The sequence below is a fragment of the Eurypyga helias genome, unplaced genomic scaffold, assembly GCF_000690775.1.
Source record: "Eurypyga helias isolate BGI_N326 unplaced genomic scaffold, ASM69077v1 scaffold28228, whole genome shotgun sequence".
Lineage (NCBI taxonomy): Eukaryota > Metazoa > Chordata > Aves > Eurypygiformes > Eurypygidae > Eurypyga > Eurypyga helias.
The window spans coordinates 26921-40197 of NW_010266794.1; the positions used below are offsets into that span (position 1 = coordinate 26921).

Here is a 13277-nt window from a genome sequence, read left to right on the forward strand (position 1 = left end):
TTTTAAATCAAATGATTCCCAACAGGTAATTTCTGTGTATTTTCTTACTCAAGCTTATGCACATTTTCATGTGGTCATCTGGGAAATAGGAAGTACTTAAAATGGACAATAAAAGTTCAAAGTGTCCACAGAAAATAAAGTTCTAATGATCAGTCTTTGAGCTTTTTCTCTAACATTATGTGATCTCTAGTCACTTTTATTTAAAAAATTAATAATAATACTTAAAAATAATATTCCAGGCAGCGTGACTATTTTATTCAGTACACTTTCTTTGTGTTCTTTTAGAAACTGAGTAATAGCTCCACATGCTTGCTTTTAGGGTTTAGCTGCCCTTCAAAGTCTGTGGTTTTTGAAGGAGCTTTATTCTTCTGGTTTTCCAGTACATGCAGGGCTGGTACAGCCCTAGTGTACTATTTGTGTAGATATTTGTCTGGAGTGTCCCAGTAGTCATATTTCAGGGTTCTTGCCTAAATCACAGTGGGTAGATTTTGCTTTTTGAAGAAACGTTTTGTTTCTACAGATGCTTTGTTTTTCCCACATGAGGTGTTCAGTTACAGCAGCATGCTGAATTTAGTGCTCGTTGAAAGTAATATTAGTCACCACTTGTTAGATACCAAAAGGTTTGAACAATGGGATTCATGAGATGCCTTTGGACTAGCATGGCATGAAAGCTGAGCCCAAGTAATAAGGATCACAGGACAGCATGGCTGAGGAACACCAGAGCCTTAAGTGGGCTCTAAGAGACACTCATAAAAACCCAATCATGGTATAGTCTTGGACATAGTACGATTTTGGGGCTTTTGTGTGGGTGTGAAAACCGCTATACTGATCCTGTAAGGTGACGTTTCATTGTGTTCTGTTCCATATGTGAACATATCCTGATCATTTTATATCTTTCAACAGCAAGATGTTAGTGAATTTACACACAAATTATTAGATTGGCTAGAAGATGCCTTCCAAATTAAAGCTGAAGAAGAGAGGTAAGATTCTGCCCTCCCTCCCATCCCCTCCCAAAACCCCCCCCCAGCCAGCTCTGTATCCAACTCAGTTGGATCTTTTTCAGCCATACAGTGAGAAGTGGATTTTTGGTTGTTTGGTTTGCTTTTTCTCATCTAAATGCTCAGTATACTTCTCAGAAGTAAATACGCATCGTTTGTATAAGCAAAGATCTGTAAACTGTCTTTTGAACACATAATTGTTTCTAGAGTGTGTCAGGAAACAGTTTTTACAAGGGTGTTGTACAATTTCACCACTCACGAATTGAATCTGATTTACATAAATTTTCCTAGAACGAAGCGCTTCTGAAACCTAATTTTCAGAATATACTTACCATTGAAAATATGTGAATCATTGTTATTGTCATTAGCGGAAAGTGTAAAACTTAATGAACAGTAACTGAGTAAAATAGGCAGCATTTCCATAATGAATTCAGAATATTCTGCTCATAGTTTTTATGCAAGTTCCCAGCTTTGTGTGTGATTTTTTGAACTAACGTGCTTTCTGCTTTCAGGGAGGGAGAGAAACCAAAGAACCCAATGGTGGAGCTGTTTTATGGACGGTTTCTAGCAGTAGGAGTACTTGAAGGTATGCATCCGAATTTACTTGGCCTTACATGCTCGAGTCTGTTCAGTGCTTGTTGAAGTTTGCAGGTGAATGATGCAGTTGTAGCATTTTAACTGCTTCTGCAGAAGTACCTTTGGAGAACATGCGTTCAGTGTGCAACAAAAAGTATGTCCTGAGAATATGAGACTGAAGGTAAATGTAGTGAGGTGCAGTGGTCCAGAAAGACCATTTGGATCATTTTCAGGAGCTGAGTGCATGTACATCAGTGCGGTAGGAGTTAGGGTGAGATGAGTATGAGCAATTTAAAATTTCAGTTACTGCATTTTCTTTTGCACAGTTTCTGGTATGGATAGCTCACCCTCTTAAAAGCACAGTTTGAAAACAAGTCAGTGGAAACCTGCTCAAGTGTGGCGCTGGACAGAGTACTGAGAAGGAAGAGACACTTCAACAAGCTTCTCTTTATCTTACCTGCATATAGTTAGTAGAGCCACAGGACTGCAGCATTCTCTATTTCCAGGAGGCCAGCAGTTGTGAAAGTTGGTGATTCTGTCCATATCCTGAGAGTGGATGACTCCTGACAGCCTGGAATAGTGTATCTAATGATTTGTTGTCAGATTTCAAAACCATTCTACAGATTCCTTGCTCCTAGCTAGCATTCTTGCTCCTTTAAATTCTGCTTACGTTTCCATTCATGCCTTACGTTCTCATCTTAATGGAGATGATATGTAAAAACCAAACTGATGAAAAGAAACTGGCGGATGTAAGACAACTCGTTATGGACTTAAGGATGAAATAAATTGAAATTGTAGGTTCAAATCACTTGTCACCCATATTTCTCCTCATGTTGGGGCTTGCATCTTTATACACTGTTGCCAAGTTATGGTCTTGTTCTCAGGACAGAAATCATGAATGTTCTCTTTTATGGTTTATTTTTGCAAAATGTGCTTGTAGAAAGGGCTGTTTCATACCAGCAATTCCACTGGCTTTGCTGATACAATGTAGGGTTGTATTACTGAGCTACTATTTGCAGGAGGAGGACTTTGATTTATGTGCATAAAACCTCGATACATGTGTGGTGCCAAGTCATTTTTAAGTTTAGCTTATCCTCAGTATATTCCGAAAAAAAATCATGGAAGATGGGCTGAAGAGGAAAATACAGTAACTTTCAATATTCAAGCAACCTTTTCAAGTAACTTGTTTTCATACAAATAATTGAGTTGTTTGATAAGAAAATGCGGCTATTGTTCACTAGACTAGGTCAGGTGACTTAGGATTGTTAGGGGTTATTTTACAGGTAAATGTTTGTTCCTAAAACCTTAACTGTTCAATTTCTTATGTGAAGGTAAAAAATTTGAAAACACGGAAATGTTTGGCCAGTATCCACTCCAGGTTAATGGCTTTAAGGATCTGCATGAGTGCCTAGAAGCTGCAATGATTGAAGGGGAAATTGAATCTCTCCATTCAGAAAACTCTGCCAAGTCTGGTCAGGAGGTGAGTTAAGTGCTCCTGCGGGTTTCTCTTGGTGGGGTGTTGTAGTACCCTCTATTTTGCACTGGGGTTCATGGTTGTTTGTGAACTGCTGCTGTGCAGTTCTGACATCTGTTGTAATTGGTAATCTGGGAGGGGGTTGTGTATCTCTTGGAGTATCCAGAGTATCATCTTTTTGTATTTTTCATAACATACAAAATTCAGGTGTATTAACAGCTGCCACAATGAAGTGCTTAGTGATTGGCACAGTCTGGTTCCCACCTGTTGCTGATATTTGATCTCCATAGAGGTCATGGGCATCATGTTGTGTGGTAGCTGACCACTGCTCCGACAGACTTGCTGCCCTGTGTCACGCTGTAAACAGCAACTGCGTTTGACCGTTGCTTTGAGGCACTGTTGTCATTTCTCTGTGCCTGTGTCTTGTAACTCCTCAGCACCCTACCCTTCTCCCCTCTCCCCTTTTCACTGGCATTTCCCAGCATTCTCCTCTTTGCCCCCTGCAGTGGGCAATTCTCCTTCTCTTTGCTCGAGGTGGTGGACAGACAATACTTGCTGTATGGGCTGCTGTTCCTCCCAGGAGAGCTCTTGCTAGAGCAGGAGGATGCCAAATGTCAGAGCATGGAGGGATCCAGCTGGAGTCCCAGTAAGAAGTGGGGCATGCAGTGTATGGTCTTGGGATGACAAATGGAATTTCTTGTGCAGAAGTCACAGGTTAAGGAAGAGAGGTTGTTGAACTGATGGTGGTGGTAGAACCAAGAGGGTGTGCTCTGAAATGTCCCCTCTTACTGCTGGGATGCATGTATATGCCGGCATTTTTGTCTGGCAGGGCTCTCCAATTACCTATTGGTTGTTGATGTGGAAATAGGGGAGTCCCCATTGCCAGTAGAGGCTGAGCTACTTTCTCTTTACACACTTGTAATGAAACATGAACAGTTATTTTAAAGATGTGAAATCTTAGGAGATTTTTTTTTTTTCTGCTTAAGTAAAAAGTTCAGGTATAGTTTCTTTCTTGATGTCAATCTTTTCCAGTTACAAAATTTTGCTTCCTTTAATCATATCAACATGTACACGGCATTTAATTACTAAGCTTAGTGACGCACATTGAAATCATCCTCCAGTATGAAGATGTTTTTCTAATTTTGTGCTGTCAACAGAAGTTTTATAGCATCCCTTTAGCAGTCCCTTTTCTGGTCAGCTGTTGTTGATCAAATATGGACCAGCTGAATCAAATATTAACAAGCATTTTCCAATGTATTTACACATCTTATAGGATGTGGTGTTCTTTCACAGGATGTTAATTCCTTTTTTTTTTTTTATTCCAACATAAGTAGAAATGGTTTCTTACAATAAGCATGTTTCCTGAAATATAACTGGAAGGAAAAAAACCCTCAAACATCTTGGTTCCAAAGTTCAGTTTCTTTATGTAAGGTGAAATCTTGTATGTACCTACTACAAGAGCAGTATTGTTCATCTTGCAGATTGAAGGTTGTCTTGCAGTTAGAACCTGTGTGCATTCATGCATAAAATGTCAGTTCAGTTATAAACGCCTGACTAGAAATGTCAGACTCGGGGTTTTCTTTTTTTTTTTTCTTTTTTTTTTTTTTTTTTTAAATTTATTTTATTTAACTTGTCAGGAAACCGTGGGGAACGGAAGGATAGTCATGTGTGGGTCTGGAGTGTTAAGCTGTGAGTTCTGCTAAACTGTCAGGGTTTTAATCAGCTTGGTTTCTTAGCATGTGGAAATGGAAGTGGAATAGTCATGTGACAGATTGGCCATACAAGAAAGGTAATGTGTTAAGTCCTAATCTAAACAAACATTACTGCATTATTACCAGTAAATTGGTTATATTTCCCTTAACTTACTTATTTGTAGTGGTTGCTGCTGTTAGTAGTGGTGCTTAAACTTAATGCCTCAAAGATGTTACATTGGAGGGTTTGGAACTACTGAATGTCTTTTAAACTACGTCTCTCTCTGCTGGTCAAAGACTTTGTGGCATTCATCTGAGCTGCTAGATATCAAAGCATTAAGCAAATAATATTAATGTGGTAGGTGCATGTGTTTTATCCTGAAAGTACCATATTTTTTTCCTTGTCCCCACTATTGCCTCTTCTAGTGTATTTAGCTGCTTGTTCATTATCATCCTCATCATTATTATTGTTGTTACCACAATGCCTAAAAGCCTCGGCCATGGAATAGGGTGTCGGCAATCAACCTAACATACAGAAAAGAGACATTCCCTGTCCCAAGGAACTTAAGTCCAAATTCAAGAGAAGATGGAGGTTAGGAGTGTGGGAAATGAGATAACGTTTGTCAGCGTCATGGTTGATGAACTTCAGCACATCAGGAGCTCTGTCACCGTTAAGGGGTTTGGGAGCCTTGCAATAAAAGGGTTTTAGGGGGTAGGGTTGTAGTGTGGCTTTGCTGACTTCAGCTTTGCAGTTTACGGCTGTGCGAAGCTGCTGCTAGAGAGAAGCCTGATTGTCTCCTTTAAAACTGAAAAGGTGGTTAGAGGAGGCCGATGTAGGGAATAAAAGGAAAGGCAGCTAATTTTGCTTGTAACAGATGTGGGGAGTGGTGCTGAAGGTGATGAACTAGGAAAATTCAGCAGCATCCTGGAAATCCGTTAATGTGGCAAGGACATGTGTGCTAAGGCTGGGCAAGAGGAGAAGAGAGGAAACGTTGCATTGAGGTGTGGAGTGACGAGAAGCTAGACCAGAACTTCAGCCATGAGCAGAGGGAGAAAAGTCTGCCTTGGAGGTATTGGTTGGAAAGACTGTTCAAGACATTTGGCCGGATAGGAGAACTTGAAGCGAGCCCTGAGTCAAATGCCATGTCCGGCTGTGGGCATTGACATTAGAAATGTGTGTCAGTGGTGTCTGCAGCAATTGGGAAAGTTTGAGTTGATAGACATCCAAAACATATTAAATGGATAGACTGTAGGTTTTGTGTTGCAGAGTGAGGAGAAAAAGGGAACTCTAATGCTGGAATTGGAGCTGAATTTCTCTGGTAGTTGAGAAATGAAGTGAGGAAAGACGTGAGGACTAAGGATAGACCTCTGCTGAATACTCAAAGAAAGCTGGGATAAAGTGATGATGGGTTGGCCCATGGATGGGTTAGCAGCAATTAGAGACACAAGCAGAAACTTCAGGAGAGGTGGTTAGTATGGAGGAGATTTCAGGAAGAAGTCAGCTTTACAGTGCTGATAGAGCTTGTCTGACTCAGCCGGAAGTACTCGCTGATCCTGCTTCAGAGGGTGTTGTTAGAAACGTGACACCAGAGGAATAAAAGGGTCAGACCCTGGAGTCTGAGGGAGACGGTGGGAAGAGCACTTGATGCAGTATAAACAGCTCCCTCCGTGGCCTTTGAGAGTTAAAGGAGAACAGGACAGTTGGTGAGGCTTTTGGTACGAGCGAGGCGCATGTGAAAGAAAGAAGCCTTCCTGCCCACCCTGCTTTAACACAGGCAGTGATAGATGAGTTGGAAAGCTCTGACGATGACAAATGGTCTCTGTTTGCAGTGAAGGTGAAGGATGAGAACTTGGGAAAGCTTATGCCGATCCACCCCCTTAAAAAACAATTTCTCCCATAGCTGTGTCGATCTGCAGGTACTGTACCATTATTACTGAAGTTCTGCTGTTGGAAGGCATTCATTCTGGGGTTTTCTGTTTTTCTTTTGTTCAGCACTGGTTCACTGAGCTTCCTCCTGTCTTAACTTTTGAGCTATCAAGATTTGAGTTTAATCAGGCTTTGGGGAGACCAGAGAAGATACACAACAAATTAGAATTTCCTCCAATTTTGTATCTGGACAGGTACAGTATAATATTATCAACAGAGTCCTACTGTGGATATAAATTAAATCTCATGAGTTTGGTGAAGTTGCTGGTGCACTTTATACTGGCTTAATTCACAGTAAATTTCTGTTCTAGCTAGTAAAGTTATAATTTTCATGGGTTTCATCTCTTTCATAAGTTACACCTAGATAACTTAAGACAAACTGCCAAGACCTGCTTGCACTTCAGTCTTTAATTTATTGCTTGGTAGTTGTGTACACAGGCAAAATGCTCTGAAAAAATCACCCTGTTTATGGCTCCATTTGGGAAAGAGGGTGAGAAGTCAGATATTTGATGATGTTCCAGACAGACTGCATGGTTTGAAGAGGATTTTCGGAAGTTGAAATACCATGACAACTTTCAGTTGGATGCTGAATGTTGTTTGTGAGCCTAAATAATGAAACAGGAGTATTGTCACACGGTTGCTACTTTAGCCACGTAATTTAGAAGCTTTCTCTAATACATGTTTGTCACCCATGGTATGAACAGAGCTTTTGACACTGGGGAAAAAGCATCTCTGAAAGTTGCGGGAGTGAAGGCATAATGGGTTTACCATTTTCTTCTAAGTTCTGTTTTATTGCTTTGATATCTTGTAGGGTCTAGAGAGCGTTGAGTTTTTATTAGCACTAAGTGGTATGACTGATGGGTATTGACCTCAGTTTCAGAGTTGGGATGCTATGGGCTGACGCTTCTTTCTAAATTTCATGTTTTACAGGTATATGCACAAAAACAGAGAAATAACGCGAATTAAACGAGATGAAATCAAGAGACTCAAAGAGTACCTCACAGTTTTACAACAGAGATTAGAACGGTACTATAGATAACTGTGTAAATGCACATAATATTACAGGCTCCATAGAATAACTCCTTTCAGCTATGAACTGTGTGTAGTTATTTGCTGTAGATTTCCTTTCTGTGTCTCTTTTCTTTTACTATTTTCCTTGGAAACTGTGTATGAGCACGGTAATTCTGATGCATGAAACATGTTAGGAAAGGCTGGCTTTAGTTAACTGCAGTCAACCTAAAGAAACTTTTTTTTTTTGTGTATGTGAGTCATGGCATTAATACGTTTTATGGTTAACAGATATTTAAGCTATGGTTCTGGTCCTAAACGATTCCCCTTGGTAGATGTCCTGCAGTATGCCTTGGAGTTTGCCTCCAGCAAGCCGGTGTGTACGTCTCCTGTCGATGACCTGGGTGCTAGTGCCCCTGCCAGCGGCACACTTCCGGCCCAGCCATCGTTGCCCAGGTAAGGGCTGCTTCCTGCTCTGCCAAGGCGAGAGGCCAGTCGTCCCCTCGGTGCAAACCTGGCTGCTGAGAGAGAGGGGAGGAAGTTTAACTGCTTCAGTCAGCAGATTAATACAGCTAAGCATCTCCTAAGGGTTGTAGCATAAAGTTTCTGCTCTTTTCCTAGGTGCCTTTTTCATCAGGACAGATTTAAATAAATAAAATGTTAATAATCTGTGTTTGTCTTATGCGCTTATAGAAGTGTCTTTAGGCGAAGAACTACCAGTTTCAAACAAAGCAGAATTCCACCTACAATTCCAAGTAGACACAATATCTGGTGAGGTCACTGCTTCCCAAGCGTGGTGTTTAAGCATCCGAGTTTGGGCGGCATGTATGTGCTGCAGAGCTTTAAGGTTTCTGGTGTACAATTTATCTGTTAATTTTTGCCTGGTAAGCTCCTCTTCTACTTTGCAGCTTACATTTCTCACCAAGACTGTCAGGAACCTAGCACTCTGACTTCTTAAATACAGAATAGCTGAAGTATCAGGCAGATAAATGTCCAATAATGTTATTTTTATCATTATTGAAGCTAGTAGCTATTAACAGCAGTTAATAGAGTGTAACTTAGGATAGAACTTGGCTAGGTGGACACTAACACTTTATAACAGAGCTTTTATTGTTGAATTTGGAAAGTAAGATTCTAGGTTCTGGTCCAGTCGAGTTGGTTAACTTTGTTCAGAGAAGTGAAGTAAATGAGTCTAAAGCCTTTGAAAGATTTCAAATGCTATACTGATAGAATATCAGTAGAAATCATGATGATTGGTAAGACAAACTTTTAAAAGCTGTCATTGTTTGCATGAAATACAATATCAAAGGTAATATACTTTGTTCGAACTCCTATATGGGAAGTTTGTTCTGTAAAAATGTAACTATGCTGACTTTTATGTCAGTCTGTAGAAACACAGCAGCATGTTATGTGGAGTGACATTGTCCCCTCTTAACATTCTCAGGACTGTCTAAACCACTTAAGAATCCAGGTTCCTCAGGCTGTATCATGATGCTGTATGCAAAGTAAAAAGTCAGTGGCTTGCTAGAAAGATCTCCAGATTCCTGTTATGCATATGGTTAGGTGGTCTTACTCATGGGAAGAGAAAAATCTGTAACAGGCTTTCATTTTCACTATTCCGCTGCTCCTACAGAATTCTCCTAAAGTGGCAGCTTTGCTGTTTGAATTACCAGTCTTGTTTGGAACAAGTTTAGAAGGTTTTGTGCTGAATTTCCAGTGTGCCCTAAGTGTCAGAGGTCCCTTCGTTGTTGCTGTTTTGTTAACCTAAGTTGTAGGTTGGTGATTGGAAGAAAGTCTGCTGGACATAAGGCACACAAAGAAGCTGTTAAACAGAGAACTTGTATTTATCGGATTTTATGATCAGTAGGCCATAAGACAAGCTGCTGTGATTATTAGTTTTTTTTTTTCCTCCTGTGCAGTTTGGCAGTAAACATTTCAAATCACAGTGATTACTTGTATGACGTTATTTGGAAGTGTTGAATAGCATTTCAAGAAAAGCTAACTGTGCCTTGACCGATCCAGTTCTGATTCCTTTATCCTTGACAATGGCAGCCAGAGTTGTGGTAACATGTAGTACGCCACAAAGTTTTTAGAACTGACATAGTGATTATTTAGTGATATTGTAGGTACCTTTCTTGTATTGCACTGTAGGAAATTATTACTTTTAAAACGTCTGTTTTCAGATGAAAAGCTTATTTTTAGGGTGTAGCTTTTAGTTTGTACACATAATGATTCAATTTTTGTATTTCATGTTTTGAATGAATGCAGCACAATAGAGCAGCAGGGGCCTTCATCTTCAGATGTCCCAAGCACATCTCCTGTACAACGATCAGTAATACATAAACCATTCACACAATCCCGAATCCCCCCTGATCTGCCAATGCACCCGGCACCAAGGCACATCACCGAGGAGGAGCTGTCTGTCCTAGAAGGCTGTTTACATCGCTGGAGGACTGAAGTAGAGAATGACACTAGAGGTAGTGCCACAAGCCGGGGAATGCCTTTGCTGTTGGAAAGGATTTGTGGAAGTGGGGGAAATCACCTTAATGTCCATCTGTGTGTTGGGCTGGTTGTTTTGTACTTTTAAATTCCTCTCTAGCACGTAGGAAGGGAGGTCAGTTAGAGCTGGAGGACTGTAAACTGAAGATGCAAACTGGGTGCTGAATGAAGCGTACATGGGGATTTCAGTGCGGGGGTGTGTGTGTGTGGTGTTGGGGGAGTAGAGTGAAACAGAGGTGGGATCCATGCTGGAGAATGTTTCTGCAGATGTGCCTGAGCTGTCAGTGAGATAGTGGCTGGGCCCGTGCTGATGGTGGCACTCCGCGGGGGAGTTGGGGTAGAGTGACCCCTTTTAGGAGGGAAAACTCCACAAATTTCCAAGCACAGGCTTTTTGGAGTGGGTGGAGCTTATGGTCTGTTCTGTTGCTTTGGGTGAAACAAGGGAAGTAGTTGTTCTGGCAGGGGTGGGCTTGGTTGGGCTCTGGAAACAAGCAGCAGTGTATCATGAGTCACTGCTTTAGCATCTGAGAAGGTTTAGTGTTTGGCCTGTAGGTAGAGAAACAGATGCACCAAACGTGAAACGCACCCTTGTTTGCTGCTCAGTGAGATAAAATAAAGATGTAGCCGTGTGCAATTACGCAGCCTTATGGCCTCTTTCTTTATTTTTCTTTTAGATTTACAAGAAAGTATATCTAGAATACATAGGACAATTGAATTGATGTACTCTGACAAAACAATGGTCCAAGTAAGTACAATTTCTGCATGGGAGAATTCAAAATATATCCTTTCTGTTATTTTAATAAAAGTTCTTAGATGCTTGAAAACAAGCAAGTATACAACAATTATGTATAGTGGTTTGAGAAATGTCATTGGAAAGTCATAATGCGTTTTGCAAACCTTTTAATTATGCACAGTCAGATGAAAGACAGCGTTACAGTATTCTACAGGTGACATACTTAAGTTTAAGCAACTTTGTGATGAAAAGCCCAAGTATGTTCTATCTCTGATCCGCTTTTTTCACCTGAATGCAGAAGTTTAGATTTTTGTATAACACAATAAAAGTTTGTCACCCCAATTTGACCTTATTGCTGGGTAGTGTTATGTCTTTAAGGTAGCAGAGAATTAAACACAAGAAACTATTGTTTTTACACTTTGATATTTAATTGCCATTGTGTATTGCAACATCCATACTAATACTTGGGAATTCAAGGTTCCTGATTTTAATTTGTAGTTAATGCCAGTGGGGTGTGGTTTTTTTGTGGTTTGTTCTTTGTGTGTTGTTTTTTTTTAAACTCTGTCTAGATTTAGTATCAGTCACAACCTTGACTGTTAGTCTAAGCTGCCTTTTAGGGACATTCTCATGCTGTGTAGTCTGAACAGCGTTTTTAGAATGCTTTGGTACGGAGTCATGGTTCCTCTGGTATTTCTTACGTTCACACACTCATGTTTGCTCACTTTGACAGGTTTTAAGGTTAAGGATTACTTCCTCTGTTACTTTATGTTAGTAAAATGAACTATTTTCCTTCCAAGTAAGATCTGTTCAGCTTACAGTTTTCCTTGAGGTACGTTTTCATTTTGTACGTGGCTTGTGATAGTTCCTGGCAGCTGAACTGTGATGCTAAGGATTTCAGGCAGAGTTGCCTAGATGGCTTTGTTTAGGCTTGATACTGGCAGGCATTTTTTTTTTTCCTTAATACTTGTGTTATAACAGGAAGGCTGAAGGCTACAGGCTGCATGTCATCTGAGAGTAAAATGAAGTAATTTGCTGCTCTCGCATCCAAATAGCCTACCTGTGTTGGCTTAGGTGTTAGAGGAGAAAATACCTCTGGAGGATGGAGATATTAGCAATCATTACAATGGAAAAAGGGATTACTTCATTAAAACACTTTGTCCTGGTGCAGATTTGTATAACATACACTAGATTTTTTGGTTTTGTTTTGAAACAGAATTCCAGAAGCAGAGGAGGATGCAGCTAGTATATGGAGTTCTAGAAGGGGGTTCCTGTGCCATGCCTGAAAACAGTGCTGTGTGTTAACTGATTGTTAGGGAACAAGTAGGTGTGGAACCCACCCGAAATGACAGGCTGGATGCGAAGGCTGCCTTTCTGCAGCTCCGCTGGTTTTGTCCCTGTGGGGCTTTTTGTACAACAGGGAGGCGGCAGGTGCATAGAGCTGTCATCTTTGCCCTGCCTCCCTCTGTGTCAGGGCGATGGGATAGCCTAGCACTGCCCTGTTCTCTGGGAGCAGTTTCACAGTATTGTTGATTTCCTCTGACTGATATGATGGCAGGACTGAAAACTTCTCTTGTGAGCTGGTAAGGTGTGGGGACATAACACTTTTCCTTAAAAAGTCTAGCTTTGTATTGGCAAGATACTTCCTAGTGTTTGTATGAACTATTTAAGGACTGCATCTTCTCCTTGTGTCCTCTTTGATTCTCAGGAAACTACAGTTGTCCATAAAACCAATGTCAAATTGTCATATGAAATATATCTCTGAAATTCATATTTTGTCTTGTCCTCCTGAATTAGTAGCTTTCATCAGCTTCTTATTTCATTATTTCCCTCCTCCTGTGAACTTGCTGTGGGAGAATGAGACAGACCTGTTTTTCCATGGGAATTCATCTTTGATATGTCAGCTTTGATGTATGTGTGCTGTAGTGATGGTGCTGGTGAAGCTCCATTTCTGTTTCCTGAGTAGTTAAGTGTAAGCCAAGAAGTTTAATGTCAACTATTTAGTTGTTGCGTTGCCCTGTACTGTTAATTACTGTTGATATAATGGCTCATCGCAAGAGATGCCTGTCGGCACTGAACTCGCCTGTCCCCCAGTTGCAGGCCTCTGCAGGGAACCTTCCTGGAAGCTCAGCATGAATGACTGACAGCTGGCTCTCCAGAGCTGGAGGGAAAGGGTAGGGGCCCTCAAGCTGGCCCAGTTAGCATGGTTTTAAGTAAAATTATTTAAATTCACCTGGGATTTTAGTGCCCTATTTTAGGGTGAGGAAATTTACTGTCAAATTCTAAAGAGACTTCACTTGTCTTTTTTTTTTTTTTTTTTTTTTTAAATCAGGAACTGAATGTATTTATGTGCATATATGTAGGCTTCCAATCA

The 13277-nt window shown here is 40.6% G+C and overlaps 1 protein-coding gene across 1 annotated transcript in view; it reads left to right on the forward strand.

Moving 5' to 3' along the window:
• The window catches only part of LOC104513760 (ubiquitin carboxyl-terminal hydrolase 25-like), a 53639-nt gene that overhangs the window by 24962 nt on the left and 15400 nt on the right, over positions 1-13277 (forward strand). The window contains 9 exon segments of the mRNA XM_010157218.1: positions 1-25; positions 904-980; positions 1511-1584; positions 2906-3054; positions 6733-6860; positions 7597-7692; positions 7966-8130; positions 9943-10151; positions 10848-10918. The exon segment at positions 1-25 is cut by the window's left edge and continues 16 nt beyond it. Coding sequence (XP_010155520.1) covers positions 1-25; positions 904-980; positions 1511-1584; positions 2906-3054; positions 6733-6860; positions 7597-7692; positions 7966-8130; positions 9943-10151; positions 10848-10918 — 994 coding nt within the window.